Genomic DNA, 24,963 nt, shown 5'->3' with positions numbered 1-24,963 from the left:
CACCTATCCGGATAGCTCTGAGTAGAGATGTCGGATATGTATAATGGAGCAACAATTTAGAATAGCTCCAAGTAGAACAGTTATTTGGAATAGCTCCAAATAGAACGTGGTAGCTACATCTAGGAGATGACATAGAGATTTGTAAAGCACACACGGATCTGAAAGGTTCAGACCCGTTGACTAAAACCTCTCTCACAAGCAACATGATCAAACCCAGAACTCATTGAGTCTTAATCACATGATGATGTGAACTAGTTTAGTGACACTAGTAAACTCTTTGGATGTTTGTCACATGGCGATGTGACCTGTGAGTGCTAATCACATGGCCATGTGAACTAGATTATTGACTCTAGTGCAAGTGGGAGACTGTTGGAAATATGCCCTAGAGGCAATAATAAATTAGTTATTATTATATTTCCTTGTTCATGATAATCATTTATTATCCATGCTATAATTGTATTGATAGGAAACTCAGATACATGTGTGGATACATAGACAACACCATGTCCCTAGTAAGCCTCTAGTTGACTAGCTCGTTGATCAATAGATGGTTACGGTTTCCTGACCATGGACATTGGATGTCATTGATAACGGGATCACATCATTAGGAGAATGATGTGATGGACAAGACCCAATCCTAAGCCTAGCACAAAGATCGTGTAGTTCGTATGCTAAAGCTTTTCTAATGTCAAGTATCATTTCCTTAGACCATGAGATTGTGCAACTCCCGGATACCGTAGGAATGCTTTGGGTGTTGCCAAACGTCACAACGTAACTGGGTGGACTATAAAGGTACACTACAGGTATCTCCGAAAGTGTCTGTTGGGTTGGCACGAATCGAGACTGGGATTTGTCACTCCGTGTAAACGGAGAGGTATCTCTGGGCCCACTCGGTAGGACATCATCATAATGTGCACAATGTGATCAAGGAGTTGATCACGGGATGATGTGTTACGGAACGAGTAAAGAGACTTGCCGGTAACGAGATTGAACAAGGTATCGGGATACCGACGATCGAATCTCGGGCAAGTATCGTACCGATAGACAAAGGGAATTGTATACGGGATTGATTAAGTCCTTGACATCGTGGTTCATCCGATGAGATCATCGTGGAACATGTGGGAGCCAACATGGGTATCCAGCTCCCGCTGTTGGTTATTGACCGGAGCGTCTCGGTCATGTCTGCATGTCTCCCGAACCCGTAGGGTCTACACACTTAAGGTTCGGTGACGCTAGGGTTATAGAGATATTAGTATGCGGTAACCCGAAAGTTGTTCGGAGTCCCGGATGAGATCCCGGACGTCACGAGGAGTTCCGGAATGGTCCGGAGGTAAATTTATATATAGGAAGTGCTATTTCGGCCATCGGGACAAGTTTCGGGGTCACCGGTATTGTACCGGGACCACCGGAAGGGTCCCGGGGGTCCACCGGGTGGGGCCACCTGCCCCGGGGGGCCACATGGGCTGTAGGGGTGTGCCTTGGCCTATATGGGCCAAGGGCACCAGCCCCAAGAGGCCCATGCGCCAAGAGAGAAAAAAAGGGGAGAGTCCTAAAGGGGGAAGGCACCTCCGAGGTGCCTTGGGGAGGATGGACTCCTCCCCACCCTTGGCCGCACCCTTCCTTGGAGGAAGGGGCAAGGGCTGCGCCTCCCCCTCTCCCTTGGCCCTATATATAGTGGGGAAAAGGAGGAGCAACCATCCTAAGGCCTGGCGCCTCCCTCTCCCTCCCGTGACACATCTCCCTCCTCCCGCAGCGCTTAGCGAAGCCCTGTTGGAATCCCGCTACTTCCACCACGCCGTCGTGCTGCTGGATCTCCATCAACCTCTCCCTCCCCTTGCTGGATCAAGAAGGAGGAGACGTCCTGCTCCGTACGTGTGTTGAACGCGGAGGTGCCGTCCGTTCGGCGCTAGGATCATCGGTGATTTGGATCACGACGAGTACGACTCCATCAACCCCGTTCTCTTGAACGCTTCCGCGCGCGATCTACAAGGGTATGTAGATCCACTCCTCCCTCGTTGCTAGATGACTCCATAGATAGATCTTGGTGACACGTAGGAAAATTTTGAATTTTGCTACGTTCCCCAACATCAGTCTCGCTAAGTTCACATCCCTATCCGCAAGGACGACGAAGGTGCAGGTCGACTGCAACCTTCTCCCTCGGAGCTACGGCACAAGTACAACGTTCGCTCCATCCCTATCTGCAAGGACGAACGAGGTGCAGGTCGACTGCAACCTTCTCCTTCAGAGCTACGGCACAAGTACAACGTACGCTCCACCCATATCCGCAAGGACGACGAGGTGCAGGTCGACTGCAACCTTCTCCTTCAGAGCTACGGCACAAGTACAACGTACGCTCCACCCATATCCGCAAGGACGACGAGGTGCAGGTCGACTGCAACCTTCTCCTTCGGAACTACGGCACAAGTACAACGTCCTCTCCATCCCTATCTGCAAGGACGACGAAGCGCAGCTCGACTGGAGCCGCCACCTCAGAGCTGCGTCTCCAGTGCAAAGACTATTCCACGCAGTGAGCAAAGTCCATTCGAAGGCAAATGCAAGCACATTCGGAGATAAACCAAATTCAGATAAATTCTAAAAGTTCCAAGCAGCAAATCAAAAGTACTCGGGCATCAAGCCCGAAGGAGTTCAACGGTTACAGCAATCACTCGGCATCCTGAGGCAAATTTAAAGCAGATTCAAGTTTCATAAGTTTGTTCACTCGGCTGGAGGAGGGCTGGCAGGCTCCACGAATGAGTCCAGGTCGATCCCATCAGCGATCCGAGTAGCGGTAGCAATGAAAGTCTCCATGAAGGACTGGAAGTCATGCTTTTTGGTGTTAGCGACTTTGATCGCAGCCAGCTTGTCTTCACGAGCCTCCTTGCAATGGACTCGCACCAAGGACGGCGCCACATCAGCACCACACCGGGCGGAGGATTTCTTCCATTCTTGCACTCGGTCAGGGATCTCGCTCAGTCGAGTCATTAGGGATTCCAGGTCATTTTGAAGCGTCGCCCTCGGCCAAAGCGATGAGTCGATTCGAGAGACTACCTCCTTCAGGCGCACGAGGTAGCTTGTGGCGCTAGCGATACGGGACTCCAGTCGGAACACGTTCATTGTAGTTTCGTCGCAGACTGGAGAAGCGATAGGGTCCAGACCCGTCTCGACCCTTCCAGTTTCCTCGTCGAAGTCTTGGCAGAATTCTGCAGCCAAAAATTAGTGAATCAACCGAGCAAGATCCGATCGCAAGCATCAACACAGTCGGTTTAGAAGAAATACCTTCCAGCGTGAGATAGAGCTTCTTGGCAAGAGTCCTCAGATAAGCTTCCATGTCATTCTTCTTGCGGATCGCAGACTCCAACTTTTCATTCAGGACAACCTTGCCCTTCTTCAGACTGGTCACTTCGCGGTTAGCTTCATTAAGACAAGATTTCAGTTTGTTCACCTCCCCTTCCAGCGTTCCGATTGAAGAAAGCTTCTGGTCTGCGAGAGCAGTTTTATCTTGGGCTGCTTTTTGCGCGGCGGCAAGGTACGAGTCCTTCTTCTCCATAGCCAACTTCATTTTCTCTGCAAAAGAAACAATCGAATCAAATAAGAGATCAAAGAAATATATTGAAAGTCAGTCGACAGTCAGTTACCTAAAGAAGTTTTCTTCAGATTCGCCTTGAGATTTCTTCAGATTCTGCTAGGCCAATTCCAAGTCTAGGTTGAGTTGCCTCTGCTTCTCCTCATGTTCAGCAAACTTAGAAATAAGAGTACAAGACTTCTGCAGAAGGCAAAAGACGGATCAGTCGATAAGATTAAAGGTTGTTTACTTCCGAGTGAATAAAACCTAAAGAAGTTCGCTTAGACCCCAGCCGACTGTACACAGTCGACTGCGGTCTCAGGGGCTACACCCAGCAGGTGCACTTGGCGTGCCCCCGCTGACTAAGACTCAACTCGACCGGCCGCCCGGACCAAGTCAAAAAAAAGATGTTCAGACCACAGTCGACTGCCAGCAGTCGACTGCGGTCTCGGGGACTACACCTAGTGGGTGCACTTGGCGTGCCCCACCGGTTCGGATCCTACTCGACCGGTACGCCTGAGTCGAGTGTAAGGAGTGAAAAAGAAAGGAAAGTAGAACTCAGACCCCAGTCGACTGCCAGCAGTGGACCGCGGTCTCGGGGACTACACCCAGTGGGTGCACTTAGCGTGCCCCCACCGGTTCAGATCCCACTCGCCCAGAACGAGTGGAAGAACGAAACTACCAAAAACAACAAAACACCCAGTGGGTGCTCTAATTCGACGCAAACAAAAGGAGATTGTGTAAAAGAACATTTTTCGTCTAACATTTCCTCATAGAGCAAAAACAGTCGGAAAGTCTACTCACCTGGACATTGGCCCGAAGAGCAGCACTGGCGTCATAGGCAGCCTGGCTGTTCTCATGCACCGTCTTCACCCGCTCCATCATCATGTCAGCCTGTCGGATGGCTTCCGCAGCCGCTTCCGACTGGTTGTCCGGGACGGGATAGCTGGTGAAAAAGTGAGCAGACGGCCCAGGTGCGGCGGCTTGGAGCTCCGTGGCGTGGAGTTGGACGACTGAAGGAATCACAGACGCAGTCGACGGTGCGGGGTGCTCACTCACCAAGGGTGCAGCGAAGGTCATAGAGGCCCTGCCCGCGTCTTCAGGTTGACGGACGGGAGGTGTCGTAGTTGGTTCTTGCCGAGACATCCTACCAGCTGCTACCTTCTTGCTCTTCCTAGGCTTAAGAGCCACATCTTCATCGTCATCTGGAAGATCGATGACGTTGGGTGGAGCTGCAAGGCAGATCATTCGACCCCAAGTGAACCACTAGAATGCAATCGACCAAGGAAAGAGTTTATACCTGGGTTGGAGGTTACCACATCTTCCATCTCCTCGTCCCAGTACTGGAGAGAAGAGGTTCCTGACGTAGCAGCACTGCGAAGACCCGCATTCAATCGGTTACGTCCAGTTAATCGAGTCGACGAAAAGGACAAGTCAGATGATTACCTGGAGATAGTAGGGACGGTCACTTTGATCCTGGGCAAAGCTTTTGGCAGTTTGGAGGGGCTGGCTTTCAGTGCTTTCGGCGCTGGAGGCGGCACAATTTTGGACTGCTTTGGAGCCTTCTCAGTCGGCGTTGGGGAAGACGTCCTGGGACGCTTCGAAGACTGTCCAATTGGCGCAGCCACCAAGTCCGGAGCGCTCGCCGGGTCATGAGCATGTTTGGATCTCCTCTCCCTGCGAGGAGGCGAGTTGACTTCTTCGTCATCAGTCGATTCGTCGCTCTCCTCGTCCTCCTCGGCATCCGAGTGCCTCTCGCCGCTCTCGCCCCCGCTCGCTTCTTCCTCGACGTCTTGCTCCTGCACTCCGTTGGGCATTGAGTACATGTCGATGAGGGCCTGAAAAGTCAACGATCAAAGGAAATTCAATCGACCATAAACAAGATGTCATACGGTGAATTGGAAATATACTTGATAAAACAGAATTATACCTGCTCCGGTTGGTGCGAGTTGTCGAATGGAATCACCCTCCTAGACCCCCGAGGGTTGTCTTTGCTGCTGGTGATCCCCATCAACCACTTCTCCAAGGTATCCTCGCTGACATCCTCCGGGTGGATCCGAGGGGAATCCTCGAGCCCAGAGTACATCCACATCGGATGATCACGCGCCTGAAGCGGTTGGATGCGTCGACCGAGAAAGACCTCTAGCAGGTCCATCCCGGTCACCCCGTCGCGGACGAGTTGGACGACCCGCTCGACCAGCACCTTGACATGCGCCTTCTCTTCTGGAACTACCTTCAGGGGGGGCTGGCTTCTCCACTCGAGCCAAGGAAAAGGGAGGAAGTCCAGTCGACTGACACGGGGGCGGCTGATCCTTGCAGTAGAACCAAGTCGACTGCCAGCCCCGGACCGAATCGGGAAGGATCATGGTTGGGAAGGTACTCTTGCTCCTCATCTGGATCTCCAAACCCCCGCACATCTGGATCACTTGTGTCTTCTCGTCACTCGGATTGGCCTTTTTGACCGACTGGGAGCGGCAGGTGAAGATGTGTTTGAAAAGAACCCAGTGCGGTCGACAGCCCAAGAAATTTTCACACATCGACACGAAAGAAGCCAGATAGACTATGATGTTTGGAGTGAAATGGTGAAGTTGAGCCCCAAAGAAGTTCAAAAAACCCCGGAAGAAAGGATGAGGAGGCAGTGAGAATCCGCGATCTACATGGGTGGCGAGGAGAACACACTCACCCTCCCTTGGCTGCGGCTCGGTTTCGTTCCCCGGGAGCCGTGCCAACTTGTGTGATTCTCGAGGTCATCGAGGTCGTCGAGGTCGTCATGGGTGATTCTCGAGCGGATCCAGTCCCCCAGGATCCAGCCCGGCGGCAGGCCGGATCTCGAGGAGGATCCGCCCCGGCTGGTCCACTTGCCCTTCGCCTTCGTGGTCGTCTTCTTCACGCACTCCAGCGCCACCGTCTTCTCTTTCCCCATGGCGACGGGTCGAGCTCGAGTGAGAGTCCGGCGACGAGAGCGGAAGCGAGCGTGGCGGAGAGATCGGGAGAAGAAGAAGAGAGAATGGGAGCGCACGGGGCAGAGGCCTGGTCTGGGGCCTTTTATAAGGTTGTCCCCCGAGTGACTGACTGGTGGACCCAGATGATCTAAACAAATCCCGCAACAGTCGTGCGCGCAGTACGTGGCGAAAAAGGTGGCGCGGGGATCGAGGAGGCTTGCCTAATCCGTCCCGATAACCTCGGTTCTGTCCATTTGGCGCACTTCCCAAAATTTGAATCCCGCGAAATCCGCGGAGAGCAGAGCACAGACTGAAGACAAACATCCTCTACATTATCATTCGGAATTCTACCATGAAAATTCACTCGACAAAAACCAAGGATGGACCAAGGCGACTGAGAAAGGAGTCGACATCGTCACCTCAACTCATTGTTCCAGAACAAGATATACTCAGAGCACAAAGAATGGGTCGGAAGTGTTCCCAACTCCTTCCTCACTCAAAACCTGATCCATTCGGGGGCTAATAATGAAGCTATGTACCTAGGGTAGGGTCATGGATCTGTCCAACATACCCTCCCCAAGGACATCTCTACAAAGAATCAGAAGCAGTCAAAGAGAAACCATCATCCACTCGACCACGAAGATGTGCTCACTCGACCACCTTGAAGACACTCGACCACCAGAAGATGAGAAACCCTCCACTCTGCAACGGTCAGGACTTAAACCATAGCTTTATGGACATTTACAACACTTTACTGCAGACATTACCAGTAACGCCCCTCCTTTATGAGCATTGAACCTCTAGGACAAGGGTTCGCACTTTCTGTAATTCACACGCATATATTCAGTCGACCACCTCCAGGCTCCGAGACGTAGGGCTATTACTTCCTCCGAGAAGGGCCTGAACTCGTAAAACTCATGTGTACAACTCCTCCATAGCTAGGATCTTGCCTCTACATTCCTACCCCCCGATTCTACTGTCAGTCTTAGAACCATGACAGCGGATACAAAGAACTTGTGCACAACCTACTTAGCAAAAATGCAACGACTTCTATCCCAAGTATGCTCTATGCAAGGTATTTCGATGATATGATCCAAGATGATCTAGTATGACAATCTTAATGTTGTATGATGCTATGGTTCTTGCTTAAAAGCTCTTTGCTTATCTTTCCTTTTGCTTAAAAGATTGTTTGGCTATTTGATGTTTGAGCTCTTTTCTCATGCAACGAACCAAGATAGCAATTGTGTATGCGGTGACAACTTTGTGACACAAGAGATGATACCAATATATGCAACAATGATGTATGTATGCTATGGGAAGTATGATCACTAATGTGCACAAGTCTCGTTGCCGGCAATACTCAATGGCTAGTCTCGATGGGTAAGCAATGCAAAGGAGTAAGGCTATGATGGCTATCAATATAATGGCAAGAGTGATATGTCCAATACCAAGATGAGGTTACCGTTTCTTGCGAACGGTATGGTGTCAAAATGGTGTACCGAATACCAAAATGGAGTCGAGGTGGTCGTTGTTGATGATGCGTCCGTGGCAAAGATGAGCGGCGGTGATGTTGATGTCAAACCGTACCTAAATAGCCGAAACACAAGAAGGACACGGTACCGCAACTCAAATTCTCAAAGCAAAATTGGACCAAAATTGTTGGAGTTGGAGTTAGTAAGCGGTGGTTGTGTATGTGGTATATGGTGGGGCTATGCGGAAGTGGTGGAGGTATGCGGAAGTATATGTGGGCACCGGAACAAAATTTGGGGAAAAATGGACGGAAAACGGGCGGTGGAGGGGAAGTTGTGCTGCCAGGGGCCGGACATCCGGGGTCGTGGCCGGACATCCGGGGTCGTGGCCGGATGTCCGGGGAGTCGGATGTCCGGGCTATCGGGCCGAATGTCCGGGCTCCGGATCCGTGGATGGATTCGAAGATCGTCGCTAGGAGAGGTCAAATCCGGGCAAAATTCGAAGAAATTTGTGGATGGAAATAGGGGAAAAGTGGATGGAAAGCTAGATCTACCTGCAACACACGAAATCCGCAGATCAAATATAACAAAACTTCATCACACCAACAAATCACAAAAAAATTCGGTGCCATTTTTGGTGGGGATTTTCGAAATTGGGAAGAACACAACAAAATTAGGCTAGAAAACAAAGAGGGGGGCTCCGAAATCGTGATCAACGTGGCTCTGATACCAAGATGATGTAGGGTAGAACCCTATGTGGCCGATCTTTCACGAAAGGAGCAGATCCCGTGAAGAACATGAAGAACACGAGGTGGAGAGAGAGGGAAAACACAAGGGAAACACAAGAGAAACACAAGAGAAACACTAAACCAACACAAGAATGTCACACATGTGCTAGATCCTCGGATACATGGAACGATACACGGTACATGATCAACTAGGGACGATACAATGGTAACGGTCTTCTCCGTGAGGAGGTCTTGAGTTCTTCCCTAAAAGGGGTCTTGAATCCGCTTGGGGCATCTTCTCCGGTGGAGGCTTGAATCTCCATGGAGAAGGTAACCAAGTGGATGAGCAAAGCTCTCACACAAACATGAACTAAACCTTTGCTAACCCTAGAAAGTTGGACGAGGTGGAGTGTATATAGTCTAGGGTGGAGAAGGGGTACACGGGCCTCGGCCCTTCACTATGCACAGACAGGGGAGGCAGGACGTCCGGGCGTCGGGCCGGCTGTCCAGGCTTTCACGCGATGCAGGATGTCCGGGCCGGAGCGGTGGGCTTTGTTGCTCTCGGGTTCGGAGGGGTCCGGATTTCCGGGCTGGTGGCCGGATATCCGGGGGCTCGGGAAAGGCCGGATGTCCGGAGCCTGTAGCTTCTGGCGGCTGCGCGGCTGTGGTGGAAGGAGCTCCAGGGGCCGGTCGTCCGGGGTCGCGGCCGGATGTCCGGGGCCTGGGAGGTGTACTTGACTCCTTCCGATGGTTCTCTTCATCCGTGAACTTGGGGACTTGTACATCTTCATGTGCATCCTCGGGAGGGTCCTCTTTGTATCTAATCATGCACAACTACTCAGACTTAGGTAGTAGCCATGTCTCATGCATAGAAAGTGGAAATTCGGAGAGGAGTGAGTTCACCTTATCTTCGATAGCCTTGGCTCGGGCTCTTGTCATTGGTCCAAGTGGTGTCGTTGGAGGTGTAGGTGCGTCCATGGGGATGATCATGGGATGCTCCTCATCACATAGTGGGGAGTAACTTAGAGTAGTAACATGCATATGTTACTAGTCTATATTACTACCTCCACAATGGGGAGTAACAAATGTGTGGTGTCATGCAACACTTCATTTATTAAGTTGTAAACTCATCTTGTCTTGGTATGTGTGATGTTACTCATACTACTAGTAACTAGCTATGTTACCACATCACTTTCTTTCTTCATTAATTACTTGCCACATCATCTATTTTGTCTAAATATGTGTGATGTTACCATCTATGTTAGGTTGGTCATAGTGGTGAGTAATTTATACTAGTGTCATGCATATGACACTAGTGTAAGTTACTACCTCCATAGTGCAAAGTAACGTAATAGTAGTGTTATAGATGGGTTCATTTATTAGCTTGTAGACTCATCCTATGTTACAGTAACATATTATGTTACTACTCTAAACACATCTCTCCTCATTAACTACATGCCACATAAGCAAAAAAAATTGAAGTGCGCTATTTTACTACCTAAGTTACTCCCACTATGACTAGCCTTATTCCCATTGTCGGTAGTCTAACTGCTTTGAAGTTAATAAGTTTGTATATATTTGTATGGATAATTAAGTTTTATTTTCTTAAGGAGAAGGAATATAGTACAGTATGTACGTAAATGAAGAAAGGTATCCATAAAACTGCAACAGATAAGGGATTGGGGACTAGCGATGTGACAGTATGGACATGCATATGCATGCCTAGCTCTAGTGTAACAGGTGTATATACTGTGTTAAAAAAAACAGGTGTATATACTTCTGGAGAGCTCGATCATCTCAGATGTCTACTCTTGTTCGTGCAGCCTTGTAGGCAATCCAAGATGACACCAACTTCCAGTAGGCAACTCATGATTGGGACCTTTATATCTTATCACATTAATAAAAGACCAACATATTCTTATCTCGGAAAAAAATGTTTTGTTGGCAGCGCCATCCTATTGGCCGGCCATCATCCGGCCGGACAGGTGTATGATCGACTTTACCCAGACACACCCTCTCATTTGAAACTGTGCCACCCCGGGAGGATGATGCACATACACCTATTGATTGGTTGCCACCCTCATCTATCCACATCGAATATCTGAAAGACAAGGTAGTAGCTTCGATCCATGCTCCTCCTAGACCCTAAGAGGTTTTGCCACGAGGTGCTCTCATGGAACCGACCGGTCATCCAACTCCTGTTGACGAGGATGACTCCGTGTATTGGTGATGGCAGGCCATTCACTCTGCACCCACCTTCGAGAGAAAGGACACCTCTTCGGTGATCATGATCACAGCATGTTCGTCCTGGAAGCAAAGTACCACGATTATCTTCAGCGACGTATAACCCAAGACTGCTAGCCTTGTTCGTGCGATTAGGGTTGAGGCCCGATTGTGGGTGAGAATGTGAGCATTGGTCTCATGACACTCTCTTGATGGCGCTTAGCACTTAGGGGCATAGTGTTGTATGGCGTTGTAAATTCGGATGTGTCCCATTTTCGGGCTTGTACTACATATTTCTCTTTTTTCTACCGATGCATTGAGGCGTAAACTTATTGTGTCTTACACAAAAAAATATTTCTCTATGTCAAGCATGCATTAGACATGATCATACCCTGAGTCGGGATGAGCCTGGTTTTGGGTTGTGCCTGACAGCTCGTTCTGAAAAACCAAAGCCTGAGCCTGACTTGGCCCGAGTAAGCAATACAATTTTCTTTTTAATTAGTCATTTTGAACATAAATAAATTTTCATACCTTTTTTTCAATAAATCTTTTGAAGTTCGCCCTCTTCAGGCTTTTTCTGGACTTTCCTGCGAAAAAATTGAGCATGACAAATTATTATACCTATTATACTCCCTCCTTCCATCTATATAGGGCCTAATGTGTTTTTCGAGGCTAACTTTGACCAAATATTAGAGCAATAATATATGACATGCAACTTACACAAAGCACATCGTTAAATTCGTGTGTGAAAGGAGCTTTCAATGATATAATTTTCACATTATGCATGTCATGTACTATTAATCTTGTCAATAGTCAAAGGCGGTCTTAAAAAACACATTAGGCCCTATATAGATGGAAGGAGGGAGTACTATTTTTGGGCCCATGACACCAGGTTGGGACGCCCATGCTCAGGCATGGCTTTGATAAGAGCAACTCTAGCAGACCCCGCAAAAGACGCGAAACCGCAAAATTCCGGCGAGTATACGGGCTCGGCCCAATTTTCCGGTCAGAACAGAGCCCGCATACTCACCCGGCCCGTAAGAAAATTTGCCACGGCCCGCAAACCGCACGCGCCGACCACTATATCTACGGTTCCCCGGCGCGTTGGCGGGTCGAAACCCTATCCCCCGCCTCTGTCGAGCCACACAATTCCCCACCCCTCTTCTCCACATTTCTCGCCGTCGGCGACCACCTCCCGCCTCCAGCCGCCATGTGGGGCCGCATGTGGAGCTCCGGACGCGGCTCCGACAGAAGATCCGGCGGCGGAAGCAACCCCGAGCGCGAGAGGTGCGTCCGATCGGACGGTGCGAGCAAGTGTACCAACCATGGCCTGTCGCCGCCGGCGAGCTTCCGCGTCGGCGAGACGGAGGAGTACGACCGTCGGCATGGCCGTACCCCGTCCTCTGTCGCGTCCTTCTCCTCTGCGGCGAGATCTTCCTATGCCAGGAGGTCCTCCTCTTCCTGCGCGGGCCTTCTTCCCGTGAAGAGGGAGTGGTCGGAGGAGCCGGACGACTTCGAGTTCGTCCTCATCAAGGAGGAGCCCGAGGAGCTCGGCTGCCGCGGAGTTGTCCGGCCGGAAGACTTCATCGCCGACGTCGACGCGGTTGCGGCCGCCATTTCCTAGCGGAGCGTGCGCGAGGAGGCGGAGCGTCAGCGCCACGCCGAGGAGCTCGAGGACATCCAGTGGCGGCAGGCGGTCACCGCCAACCTCGCCGCCAAGGAGAAGGACGAGGAGTGGCGGCGCATCTGCGAGGAGCAGAGGGCGGAGTACGTCGACCTCTGCAGCTCCGGCGAGGAGGATTGACCTCCTCCACGGCATCGTCCATGGCCGCGAGCTCGCCGCCGTGAGATCCCCACCCCTCTAGTACAAGTACTAATGTAGTATGTAGTATGAACTAGTGATTGTAGTCTTTGATCATGTAAAATATTTGTAGTACGCGATGAACTACTCGCGTCCACGAGGTGCAATTTCCCCCGCGAAACTGTTTTTTCAAATTATGCAATTTCATTTACAGTTTCTGTTCGGCCACACTAGTTTTCGACCCGCAAACAAGATCTTCGTGAAAGTGAAAATGCATTTTGCGGGTCAAGATTTTGCGGGGTCTGCTAGAGTTGCTCTAAATGCTTTGCCACCTTAATGTAATCTACCGCCCTATCCGCCCCTTGCTCCTATTGGTCATTCTTCATGTTGTAAAGAGTATGTGCTCCTAATAAGTTCTTCTCTCCGTCGACCCCGTGTGTTGATCTTCTTCCCTTTCCTGTCCATTATAAATTTTGCTTGCCGCTAAACAATGGAATGAAAAAAAAACGGTGGACTAACGGCGCCCCAGTAGACCTTTACAAAAAAAATGGTTGTACACGATGATTAGTGGTATTAACTTCTATTTTTTTAGGGGTTTATACTTGAGAAACGTCGGTGTTAGTTGAGACAAGTTGTAAGTCGAAGTTATGATTGAATACTTGTGGTAGGGTTGAAGTATATACTATTTATCCACCCAACTGTTTCTAAATTTCTGAGAATTTAAAGTATGGATTTCTATTGTTACCAGTTGATGTCAAGTTCTCACCGTGAAAAATCCCAAATATATGCTTTTGTTGATGGACCAAGCAATTGCGCCCTATGCCCCAGACTTCCTTCTCTATGGCATTTGAGGCACGACTATGCTTGAAAATGCTCCACGAGGCGAAAACCGCCTTAAAATCAACAGAAGAAAAAAAACAGTCTTAAAGTTTCGTTTTTCTTCTTTTTGGGATCAAAACTTGAATTCAGATTTGGGCTCTTGCAAAGTGTCAATACGGAACGTGACCGGCGAAGTTAATTCACAGCCAGCCGAAGATGGACTTGACCTTTGCTGGATGGATGGAAACTCTGATGGAGCTCACGTGTCAAGGTCAAGTTGATGTTTCTGCGGGAGGAAAGTCAAGGCGGGCAATGATCTCAACGCCAACCGGAACCGAGCGCGACACGTACGGTGCCCAGCAACCCAATTAGCGCCCGTAACATGTGATCGAGTGAGCCCAGCAACCAGCATGCATGCATGCGCACACAAAACCCATCTCGTGATCTCCTTCCTTCCTTCCACCACTTGAACTCCTGAGCCCATCAATCGATTGTGTTAACTGTTAAGCTAAAGCAGAATTAACCAGTGCTGCGTACGTACGTAGTACTATGTACCAATTGGACCCCGTGAGAGTGGAGGGAAAAAGGGGTGGAATCCATAGATCGATCATGGAGACACGCACCATGGCAAAGTAACTAAAGGGAGATGCCACACTTGAGAGAATGGGTTGAGGTGCCGTGGACGCATTGGTAGAGCTTATAATTAATCATGGGTACTCCATTAGGGACAGATACTTGCCGTTTTGGCTACGTACGCGACGTACTAATGGCGCCAAATATTAATTAAGTAGCTAGTAGGTGATGCTCAGAGTAGGCCATTAGTCACTCATATGCAATATTAATGGACCCCAGTACAAAAATTTGATGCCCTCGTGTACGTCGGGTCCTGATCGAAAGCATGACAATTAGTCGCTGCAACATGGTAATTTTTTTGACAATATTTTACACTACATGACAATTTTTATTTTAGAACATGGCAATTTGTATACAACAGTATGGCAATTTATCTGTTTTTGCATGGCAAATTTGGAGCGTTTTTGAAAATCTGATCGTCAGATTTTTAGCACTTCCCATATTAATTAATAGGTGCACTGTTTTTGTAGTAGTTTATTCTTTCTTATACTTTGCGGCAGTGTAGTTCTTCCTTTGCGATGTGTTTTGCTGTATTTGTGCCTTGTCTGTTTTGTTTCAATAAATATGATGCATATTTTGATGTGCTCGAGAAAAGAAAATTAGGTGCACGAATAGACCTGCTATGCATGTAACAAATTTTGGTCCGATCTTTGTACGACACCTAACAAGAGCCATCCATCACGTTTTTAGTTTAAGCTAGATGATCTGATCATACATCCTACCAACATCAGACTCAAATTCATCGTACATGCAGTATTACCGATCATTGCTATGACTTGAACCCTGGACTACAAAACCTACCATATTAAACCTTTGACTTTCTAAAACCATTTAGTCCGAACCCTATTATAATACTGGGTGCGGTTTCCCATTTTGTGCCTTTTCAAAGAAAGTGAATACTTCATGGAATGCGACCGATCAGAACACCAAATATATCTATATTTTTTGTGGAGTGTCAAGAGATGAATAGGGATTGTCATTCTCCCATTGATGAAAAATTTCACCTTTTTTCCGCATCTTGAATTTTCAGTTCAAATCTAGCCAAAATATTTCAAACCATATGCCCTCGAAACGGCTTCAAAAAAATCTGAACATTTCCTAGAATACTAAGATACTTAATTAGTTCGATTTACTAGAATGTTTCTAAAAAAATTCATGTGAAATTTGCATTTCAACTTTACCAGAAATATGTGAAAACATTCAAATCCCATAAATATCTAGGGAAAATGATTTTCTTCATAAGACATTAGAGTAATTAGTTTTATTTCCTAGAGCATTCTAACCTATGTAATCATATAAATAGAAAGTTCTTTCAAGTAGTTATCCAAGTATATTAACTTTGTGACACATAATCTGCAAACTAGTATGAGACTACTAATTCATAGCCAAACCTCGATCGCCGTTTGACAATTCTAATAAGCCTTTTATATTTAGATAAAGGTTTATTGATTTTCTCTAGTGGTTAGCTCACATCATGTCATGCATTGAATGTACGCTGCAAATGATAGACACAAATCATACGTCACGACGATAAGTGGGATAAGTGACACAAGGATCAGGAGGAGGCACATTTCCTCTGAATCATTGCCATGATCACCATCGATATTAATTGCTAGTCCACACTTATCCTTGCTTCTAGCAACAAAATATGTACACACTAGGGCAGACACGAATCTACGTGTGCGGCTGCCGCGGGAGCCGTTCTGGAAGAGCTCACTGCGCACAAGACATCATAATGTTGAGTTGGCATCCATACAAAAGACATGCATCCCTATTCAGCTAACCCCCAAACGCATGTGGTGTGTGACCCATGTTGTTGTTTTGTCCTGGATCAGCCGCCATGGCGCGCTAGCGAATGTACATTTGGGTTGGTGTGTGCACACCCGAGACATATTGCACCTCTTTTCTCCTCTGCAATCATGCACGATTGTACTCTCTCCGTTCGGAATTACTTGTCTCGGATATGGATGTATCTAGAACTAAAATACATCTAGATACATCAATTTCTACGATAAGTAATTCCGAACGGAGGGAGTACAAAATACTGACCTACAAGCCCGGGACCATCATTCTTTTGGCGTGGATAAGCTCACACCAAGGTAGAGCAAGAGAACGATTTTTCTAGAACTTTCTATGAGCGTTCAAATATATCTTGTTTCCATTAGGCACCTTTCTGATTAGTTGATGCACTATGTGTGTTAAGGTCACATACTTTATGAGAGATGGATACTCTCTACCAAAAAGTTGGTTATGAGGGAATATGTTTTGGTTAAAAAGCAAAGCTTAAAGGAGCACGACACTAACAAGTAGAGTAACTGATGTAGTTTCCTTGGATATAGTCTATGGAGTAGTACCCTTCTATTGGCCATGCGCCGGGCCCTCCGGGCACTCACAATCTGTCACGCCAAGCATAGCTCTAGGCTAACTAAAGCTTGCAGACGTAATGCGCATTCATTTGGTGCTGGTAAAGGTCCACTAAGCGATGGATTTAGCTAGCTAACTGGATGCTGAAGGATAAGGACGCGGCATGTTAATTAGTTGTAGTAATTAACAACTTGTACCACATGTTGATTTCAGCTAAACTTTGCGCCGATGCTCTTCACATATAAATCCACCTATCTTGATCAGATTGTTGTGTGCAAGTTTTTTTTACCGGTTCTAAAGTTGAAAGGAAGATCCTACGAATGTGCTGGTACAAATTCATATGCGTTTGGCAATGAGGCTATGATGTGTAATACTCTTGCTATTTAACCTAACTAGAAATATTCGCCAATGGTTTTGGCTAATAGGATAGTACTAATATTACCATCAATATCAGGACACATCCAGATGCTCCCCTTTATTGCTACTAACAAATCTCTGACTTTACATTAATTTACTCCAAAGAAAGAAGAGGACGATGCTTACGTCCGGCCTAAACCATACCATTAACTTCCTTCTTCTTTCTGGTTTGGAGTCTCCTTATAATAGGTGCATAAAGCAATAATTCTTGTAGAGTCCTAGATGTCTCTCCCTCCCGTGTATCCGCGTCTACCGGTATCACACAATCAATTAGTTTTCTTAACCTTTCGAACAAGCTTCTCAAGAGTTGTATCAAATATTAATTCCAATTATCTCTCATCCAAGAAAAAAGACACAAGGCCAAACTATTCACTAATTAAGGAAATGTGCACTAGTCCATAATTAAGAAGGTTTCATTTAAACTTTTTTTATTACATGGAATTTATTCACTAACACGTTGTGTAGAATCAAGGCCAAACTATTCACAACCCCATTCCATAGGAAACTTCTACAGTTCTAATTAATGTAGTTGTAGCGACTAGTGCATGAATGATTGGTCCACCCAACGTTCTATCTTGCCTAGTTACTTGATCCCTACGTAATATACCTTGTAATTTATAACATACTCCCTCTGTAAACTAATATAAGAGTGTTTAGAACACTAAAATAATGATCTAAACGCTCTTATATTAGTTTACGGAGGGAGTATATACTAATTCCTGACTATGAAAACTTTTACAAATCTTAGTCAGCTAAAAACATCACTTAGACAAAAATTGGAGTATTGAAAGTGCACAACAAGAGGAAAATTTACGTGATTTATATGGACGCGATATTAGGATAGCAATAGCCAGATGTTGATCCAAATGTCAAGCTGAGATTGACTCAATTTTAGGTAACTAATAAGTAGACGACTTCACCAATTAATGGATGGTTGTCAAATATGAACTAGCCTGTCATCACCATATGACATTGACATGGATCCTTCGAAACTGTTTTGTTTATTTTAGAACTATGATCTTTTGCTCTAAAATAAAATTGTTTCACTGTATATGTGAAAAAAATTATGTATTAATACAAAAAAAAAGATTTGAATTTTTTATTACTTATATTTCATAATCAAGCAATATAACTCCTTACTGATTTCCTCACACCAACTAGTTAACACAGAAACCTTAGCCCGGTGGTAAAATAGGAAACACACTTAATCATGGCTAGTGTCTTTTTCTTAACTTATCATAATGTCGTATATTTTTGCTTATAGATATTTTATTTACTATAGAAATTGCAGTGGAGATTTTCCCGCAGTTTCGCTTCAAAAGGGGGTGGTATCTAGAAACAGAGTACACACTCCAAGCAGAAAATGTCTCATTGGTCTTATGATATTCCTTGGCATCACAAATAGACAATCCTCCTATGTTTTGCAAGAATATTTCTCCCCGGCCTCCTCTCCTATAAATACACCCCATTTCCCTCTCACCCTTCCGCACCAGACACCACACCACCCTTCAAACAACAACAAGCACGCGGAGGAGAAAAACAGAGAGAACAGCGCAGCAAGAAGCTCCTCTGCTACGCCGTGAAAGTGAAACAGCAACACAACCATGAGGCCCGGAGCCGAGTTCTTCGCCGTGAGCCACCTGGCGGGGGCGCCGACGGTGGCGCCGGCGCACGGGCTGATCAACGGGACGGTGGCGCCACACTCGCCGTGGCAGTCGCCGGTGCCGTACCTCTTCGGCGGGCTGGCGGCCATGCTGGGGCTCATCGCCTTCGCGCTGCTCATCCTCGCCTGCTCCTACTGGAAGCTCTCCGGGTACCTCGACGGCGACCGGGACGGCCAGGCGACGGGGGACGCCGACGGGGAGAAGGCCTCGGCGTCGGGCGCGGCCAGGCCGGCCATGGATTTCCTGGAGCACGTGGTGGTCATCATGGCCGGCGACGAGCGGCCCACGTTCCTCGCCAAGCCGGCCGCCAGCCGGGCTGCCGAGGTGGAGCTCGCAACCGCGGCCGCGGCAGCGAGCGCGCTCGCGGGCGGCGAGGGGCAAGAGAAGAAGGCGGACGAGCAGGGCAGCGAGGCGAGCTCGCATCTCGGCGCTGACTCGGCGAGCCCGAGCCGTGATCACCACGACGCGACGAGCCGGAGCCACGTCCATGACCCAGACGCGGCGGGCCAGAGCCTCGACCACCACCACCATGACCAAGACGCGGCGAGCCAGAGCAGCAGCACGACGGCCCTGCAAGAAAGCTGGCAATAAAAGCAGCCGCCTTTTGTTCGCTACAGCTTTCCCTTTTTTGGGGCTGCTTTTCTTCCTCCTCCTTCTTCCTCCCCTAGATTTAGGCTGGGCTGTGTAGATTCTTGGCGTGATTGGTTGAGCGAAAATTAATGGAGATATCTATGCGAGACTTGGAAGTTTTGCCAATCGAAGGTCTCTTTGCAGCCTCAAAAATGGTGGATCGTAGCATCATGCTCTGCTTCAGTTGCACCCTTCTGAAGAAACGGACGACACTCCACTCCATTATTCCCCATCTTTCGGAAACTTACAGCACCTTTAAGTTGGAAAAGAAATACTGATTGAATATTGATCACGATGAAACCCAAAGTGACTTGTGCCGGGAGACAAGAATAAATATTGATGGAATTCAGATTCTTTTGCTTTTGTGAATGCAGCTGTCCTGCAGAAAACAAGCAGTGCAACAGGGTCAAGCAACATCGGGACGGCACTAGGTATGTAGGCCCAGCAACTGCACAATTTTTTGATAAAAAGTTAAGCCTGGGTCTACCTTATATATTCCAAAATCTGTTCAAGAAACAAGGCGGCATGAAGCAAGCCGACACTCACTGCACATGACAGTTCCTTCCGAGTAAAATAGGCCATTAGGCCACTAACTCAAAGAGATTGCATGCTTTAGGCCAAGAACTCGAGAAGTGATTGAATTTAATCAATAGAAAAATATACATAATTGATTATTCTAGACAGTAAATTATATATGAAGCGATACTAGGATAAAGAATGTAAGTTGACAAGAAGGTCTGGTTGGAGTTTAATCAATTTTTAACTAACTAATAAGTAATAATCCCCTAAATGTGCCTAGTTCACTTGGTTAATGGAGTGGATGTACAACCAAGTAATTTGGGTCCAAGGCCTCACAAAACGCTGAGTTTGGATTCTTATTATTAAAAAATGTTGTAGGGGCCACCCTTACCTCTTTACCAACAAAATAAAAGTAAGAACTCAGGTAGTCAATAGACGTTATAAACCTATAATTAGACGGATGCGTCACCAAAATACGATATTGACCCGCATCCTACGAAGCAGTTTCGACTGAAATCGCAGGATGCATTTACAGGAAGGAGAGTCAAGCATCACTTGCACGGAGTGAATTAAATGACGATAAAGGGTTTTCCCCCGTTTTATATTATAAAGCATACATCTGATACAACCATCTCGCTGGGCCGCAACATAGAGTGGATTAAATTAACCACTTCCTCTATAAACATGCAAATATAGGGGAGTTCTCCCTTTGATCGCACCTCTTTTTATCATCGAGAGGAAAAACTCACACCATTCTTTTGCGATTAGAGGGACTACCTCCATGCCAAAATAACATGTCATTTGAAAATTTCCCGCCCCAAAAAAAAAACATGTCATTTGGTAATTGATACGGTTTTTGACATTTGAGTATCTTTTGGAAATGCATATCTAGGAATAGTGTTCACAGCTCCAAACAAAAAAAAATCGCCTTTGGACTTTTGATATTCATGGGGCCACAAATCGACCCCCTTCCCACCCCCACTAAAATAAATAAGTGGACAATACCGTGTTGTTTTGTACTCCATTCGTTCCCAAATATTTGTCTTTCTAGACATTTTAAATGACTACAACATATGAGTGTATGTAGACATATTTTAGAGTGTAGATTCACTCATTTTGCTTTGTATGTAGTCACCCGTTGAAATTTCTAGAAAGACGAATATTTAGGAAACGAAGGGAGTAGATGTTTGCCCTCCACCTTCTCTCCTATAAATACATCCCATTTCCCTCCCACCACTCTCAACACAAACAAGCCCCAACACAAGAGAAAACAGCAATAACCGAAGCAGAAGCAAAACTGACCAGGCGCAGCTCCTCTCCTACGCTTCCACAGGAATACAGCCATCCTATGCTTTCTCAAATGTTAACCGCTTCCACACCAATACAACCATGAGACGCGGACCGAGTTCTTGGCCGTGAGCCACCGCGCGGGTGCACCGACGGCGGCGCCTGCGCACGTGGCACCACACTCGCCGTGGCAGTCGCCGGTGCCGTACCTCTTTGGCGGGCCGGCGACCATGCTGGGGATCATCGCCTTCGCGCTGCTCATCCTCGCCTGCACCTACTGGAAGCTCTCCGGCCGGCAGCGGGTGACGCCAACGGGGAGAAGGACTCGGCGTCCGGTGCGTCCAAGTCGGCCCTGGATTTCCAGGAGCACGTGGTGGTCATCATGGCCGGCGACGAGCGGCCCACGTTCCTCGCCAAGCCAGTCACCAGCCGGGCTGCCGAGGTGGAGCTCGCGGCCGCAGTGGCGCCAGCGAGCGCGAGCGCCGTCGACGGGCAGGAGAAGAAAGTGGATTTGCAACGCTGCAAGGTGAGCTCGCAGGTCCGACCTCCGAGGCAATGCCGCTGACGAGGAGAGCCATGACCATGAGAGCAGCAGCACGACGGCACTGCAAGAAAGCTCACTCTTAACAATTGACGCAAAATGATTGTGCGCAAGAGAGACAAGAAAGGGAAGAGAGTACCTATAATTGCGGTAAGCTTACTCTTGAACAATTCTAAATTCATGTTTAGCAATATCTCTGTCTCAGCTTTGTTTACTTCATGATTGTCTGATTTTGTGATCATACATTCATACGCAAAATGCCATGCAGTTAGGTGCGTGGTGTAGAAAACATTCATAATAAAAATTTCAATCCTTTCAGTGCTCATATTTAGAGTGAAAAAAAAATGGCCTTCTATCTAATACTCCCTCTGTCCCAAAAGTCTCAACTTCAGTACAACTTTGTATTAAAGTTAGTGCAAAGTTGAGACACTTATTTTGGGACGGAGGGAGTATTTCAAATGCTCATGTTATCTCTGCCTTGCTTTACTCTGTAAGAGAAGTACCTGAATTATGTGCCATTGCATAGCTTCATATCACATTACGTGTATCTGATATTAAAGAACAAGTTGTATTTTCTGTATAAAAACAGTGCTTTAATTCCAAATGTGTTCCTTATACAATAACATCACAAATGATTATGTGAACAATATGCACCATTGTAATCAATAAACCCCGATATAAGTAGTGTAGATCCTTGTTTTTTTATCTACTATTAGGTCTCCTTTGATTCGAAGGATTTTCCTAGGAATTTTGGTGGCTTGCAATCCTTAGGAATTTTTGCCATATTGTTGTTTGATTCATAGGATTCAATCCTTTAGAAAATTTTCCTTATGATTCTTTTGTACTACATTCCATAGGAATTTTAGCATCCACACAAACCTCTACGAAAGAATCCTTTATTTTTCCTATGATGCAATCATACAAACAAAACCCTGTAGGATCCAATCATATGTTTTTTCCTATTCCTTCACTTAGCATGGGACTAGCACCCCAGAGCGATCGAAGGAGCTCTTTTGAATCTTTTTTAGTAAAATCATATACTTGCCTAGATTTTGAAAGGACGCTTGTGAGAACAACATTAACATTTTACTAATTAACAGTGGAGGGCTTCTTTAGAGTTCTCAGTGTATTTCTGGCCATGGGAATCCACATACTTTTCCATTGGGCTTTAAATGTCAATGCAGAGGTTTTCCCCTTGGCTTGTGAAGCATAGATGTCATGGCTCGGTTAATTGTCATAAAACAATACATGATAGGGATTATGGACTATAATGTTAATTGGATTATTTTCAGATACTGTACAATAACCCCGAGTATCATGATGCATTGCAGATGACAGCAGATTCATTCGCGAAGAGTGCTGATGAGTGCCTTGCTGCAGGCAGGGTTTCCTACGTGTCTCTCAAAAGAGGATTTCGCCGCGCTTTATAGATAAAGCAATGTTCGCATCCAAACAACAAGAGATCCAATTGTGAGTGCAAGAAAAGATTTGGCTTACTGGGGTAACAACGGAAGAGATGCAACATGCTGTCAGCTGACTATCCGAAGACCATCCAACATGTCTCCTAGATGGTCCCTGTCCTGCAGCCTACATAGTGGGTGCTACTACTGCAAAAATGCCAAGAATTTAAACATAGAGTCGGGAGCACGCTGCAAGAAGGCTGTCTTGATAACCATCTTATCATGCGTAGTACATAGGGTCCAATATATCATCACGAACACCAACCAGAAGAGGCGCCTCCTCCTACCGGTACGGTGAGATTAGGCATTTAGGAAATCGCCAATGTCTGAGGCCAGCCACTCAGGCCCAGAGCCTCGCGGACAAAACTCCACAAGAACTGGGTGGTGGCATATCTACCAATGAACTTCCAAAAAAAAAGAGTGTCTGCAGTGATATTTGTTGTATCAGTAACTAACCAATTGTTTTACAGTAGGAAGGTAATTTTTAGCTTAGTAAAGTTCTGTTAAATCATATCAGATTTTCTTGTAAATGTTATTCCCTTCATACATCATAAATGCAATAGATATAGTTGTTTGTCTTCTCAACTTACATTACTATTCGGAGACAGAAACATAGCTCTTTTTTAGATAGCGAGGCCAGCCCATCAGCAAGATCACATAGCTTACTCAAACTTTAGAGTCTTCATTAACTGTATGAGAATGAAGTGATATTGTGTCACGCGTGTATGTATAATTCTAATGGAGGTTCTTACCCATAGCAACTCACCGTCTACTACCTATGAGCAACTTCGATTTTGTGATGATGTGAGGCACCGATGTATGAATTGCCTAGATATTTTGTGGATTAAAGTTGTCATCTTTTTGACGTCGAACTTATTGTAATAATTTCGGCTCAAAAGATTTATGCATTGTCCCCCAAAAATGATTGCCTTATCCCACTGTCCTCGTCTTGTCGTCAAATGCTTCTTCTTATCTTGGTGAAAATAGTCACCAAGTACTTGCACAACCTTTTGTCTGTCTGTAATGGTCTGTTTCTTATCTTAGTAAAAAAATGTGGTGGATAACACGGCCATGAACTTTTATGCAATGACTTTGGTTGCATTGATATCATTATAAGCTTGTAAAGTTCTTATTCTAGATAGTGTGTCGCCACATTCTTCGCATCATCCCATATATATGTGAAGGTTTTGTACCAGTTGACATCTAGTCATGGGCCCAACAGCAAAAGCAAGAATTTCGTAATAATAACTGCAGTATCTTTATAGATTTGTCACTAAGAGAAAACACCAGAGATTCATGTATCTCGGATTCCTGCAGTAAATTCTAAGTTGGAGCATTCCATAAAGTAATTTATAAGTATTGGCAAAGATCATCCCCCATGATGATAAGAAATGCCAAATGATATTTTCCCAGATCATTATGTTGGATTAAAGTAGGAATCACTTGATGGTGGCCTGCACTAAGCCCAGTGTTACTTATTCCTTTTCTTGTTGGTGACAGCAGATTTGCATGAAATCTTGTTCTGCTACTCCTCCTCTTACATGCTCCTGATGCATGAAGCATCATCTGTTAATCTAATTGCAGCATCATTTTTTCTTCTGGCAGGTGATCCTAGAGCTGCTCCATAAAGATTTGGTCCTGCTTTTTTGCATTGTTTATTCCTGCTCCCCGCAAGTGCTGGTGTCACTAGCAGCAGTGAAAGGGACCTGACAAATGCCATGGATAATGCTCCTCTTCTTTTTTCAGGTTAGGGAAAAGGGCTTTTCCTCGGCAGTGGTGCTGGTGCAGAGCAGTTGAGCACAAGGGCTGTGTGACCTACCAGGGCTGGTGCACCGAGATCAGCCATGTTCTCTAAGTATGTGTAAAGTTTCATTAATTGATACGTTTATTTGCAGACTACATAA

General features: G+C 46.5%; 1 protein-coding gene and 1 pseudogene across 1 annotated transcript; both read left to right on the top strand.

Annotated features, from left to right (window-relative positions):
• The first annotated feature begins 18,426 nt into the window (after positions 1 to 18,426).
• Positions 18,427 to 19,378, top strand: LOC125520411 (protein GLUTAMINE DUMPER 1-like). The gene has a single exon (XM_048685329.1). The coding sequence runs from the start codon at positions 18,563 to 18,565 to the stop codon at positions 19,211 to 19,213; it is 651 nt and encodes a 216-aa protein (XP_048541286.1). The 5' UTR covers positions 18,427 to 18,562; the 3' UTR covers positions 19,214 to 19,378.
• A 1,760-nt stretch (positions 19,379 to 21,138) lies between these two features.
• Positions 21,139 to 23,638, top strand: LOC125519359 (annotated as a pseudogene).
• The last annotated feature ends 1,325 nt before the right edge of the window (positions 23,639 to 24,963 follow it).

This window comes from Triticum urartu, chromosome 7, assembly GCF_003073215.2.
Source record: "Triticum urartu cultivar G1812 chromosome 7, Tu2.1, whole genome shotgun sequence".
Lineage (NCBI taxonomy): Eukaryota > Viridiplantae > Streptophyta > Magnoliopsida > Poales > Poaceae > Triticum > Triticum urartu.
Note: the sequence above shows the minus strand (reverse complement) of the source record. Positions and strands in the feature narration are given on the sequence as shown.

What these genes read in the sequence shown, in the direction of transcription:
- LOC125520411 (XM_048685329.1), top strand. Translation starts at nt 18,563, where the DNA reads ATGAGGCCCGGAGCCGAGTTCTTCGCCGTGAGCCACCTGGCGGGGGCG.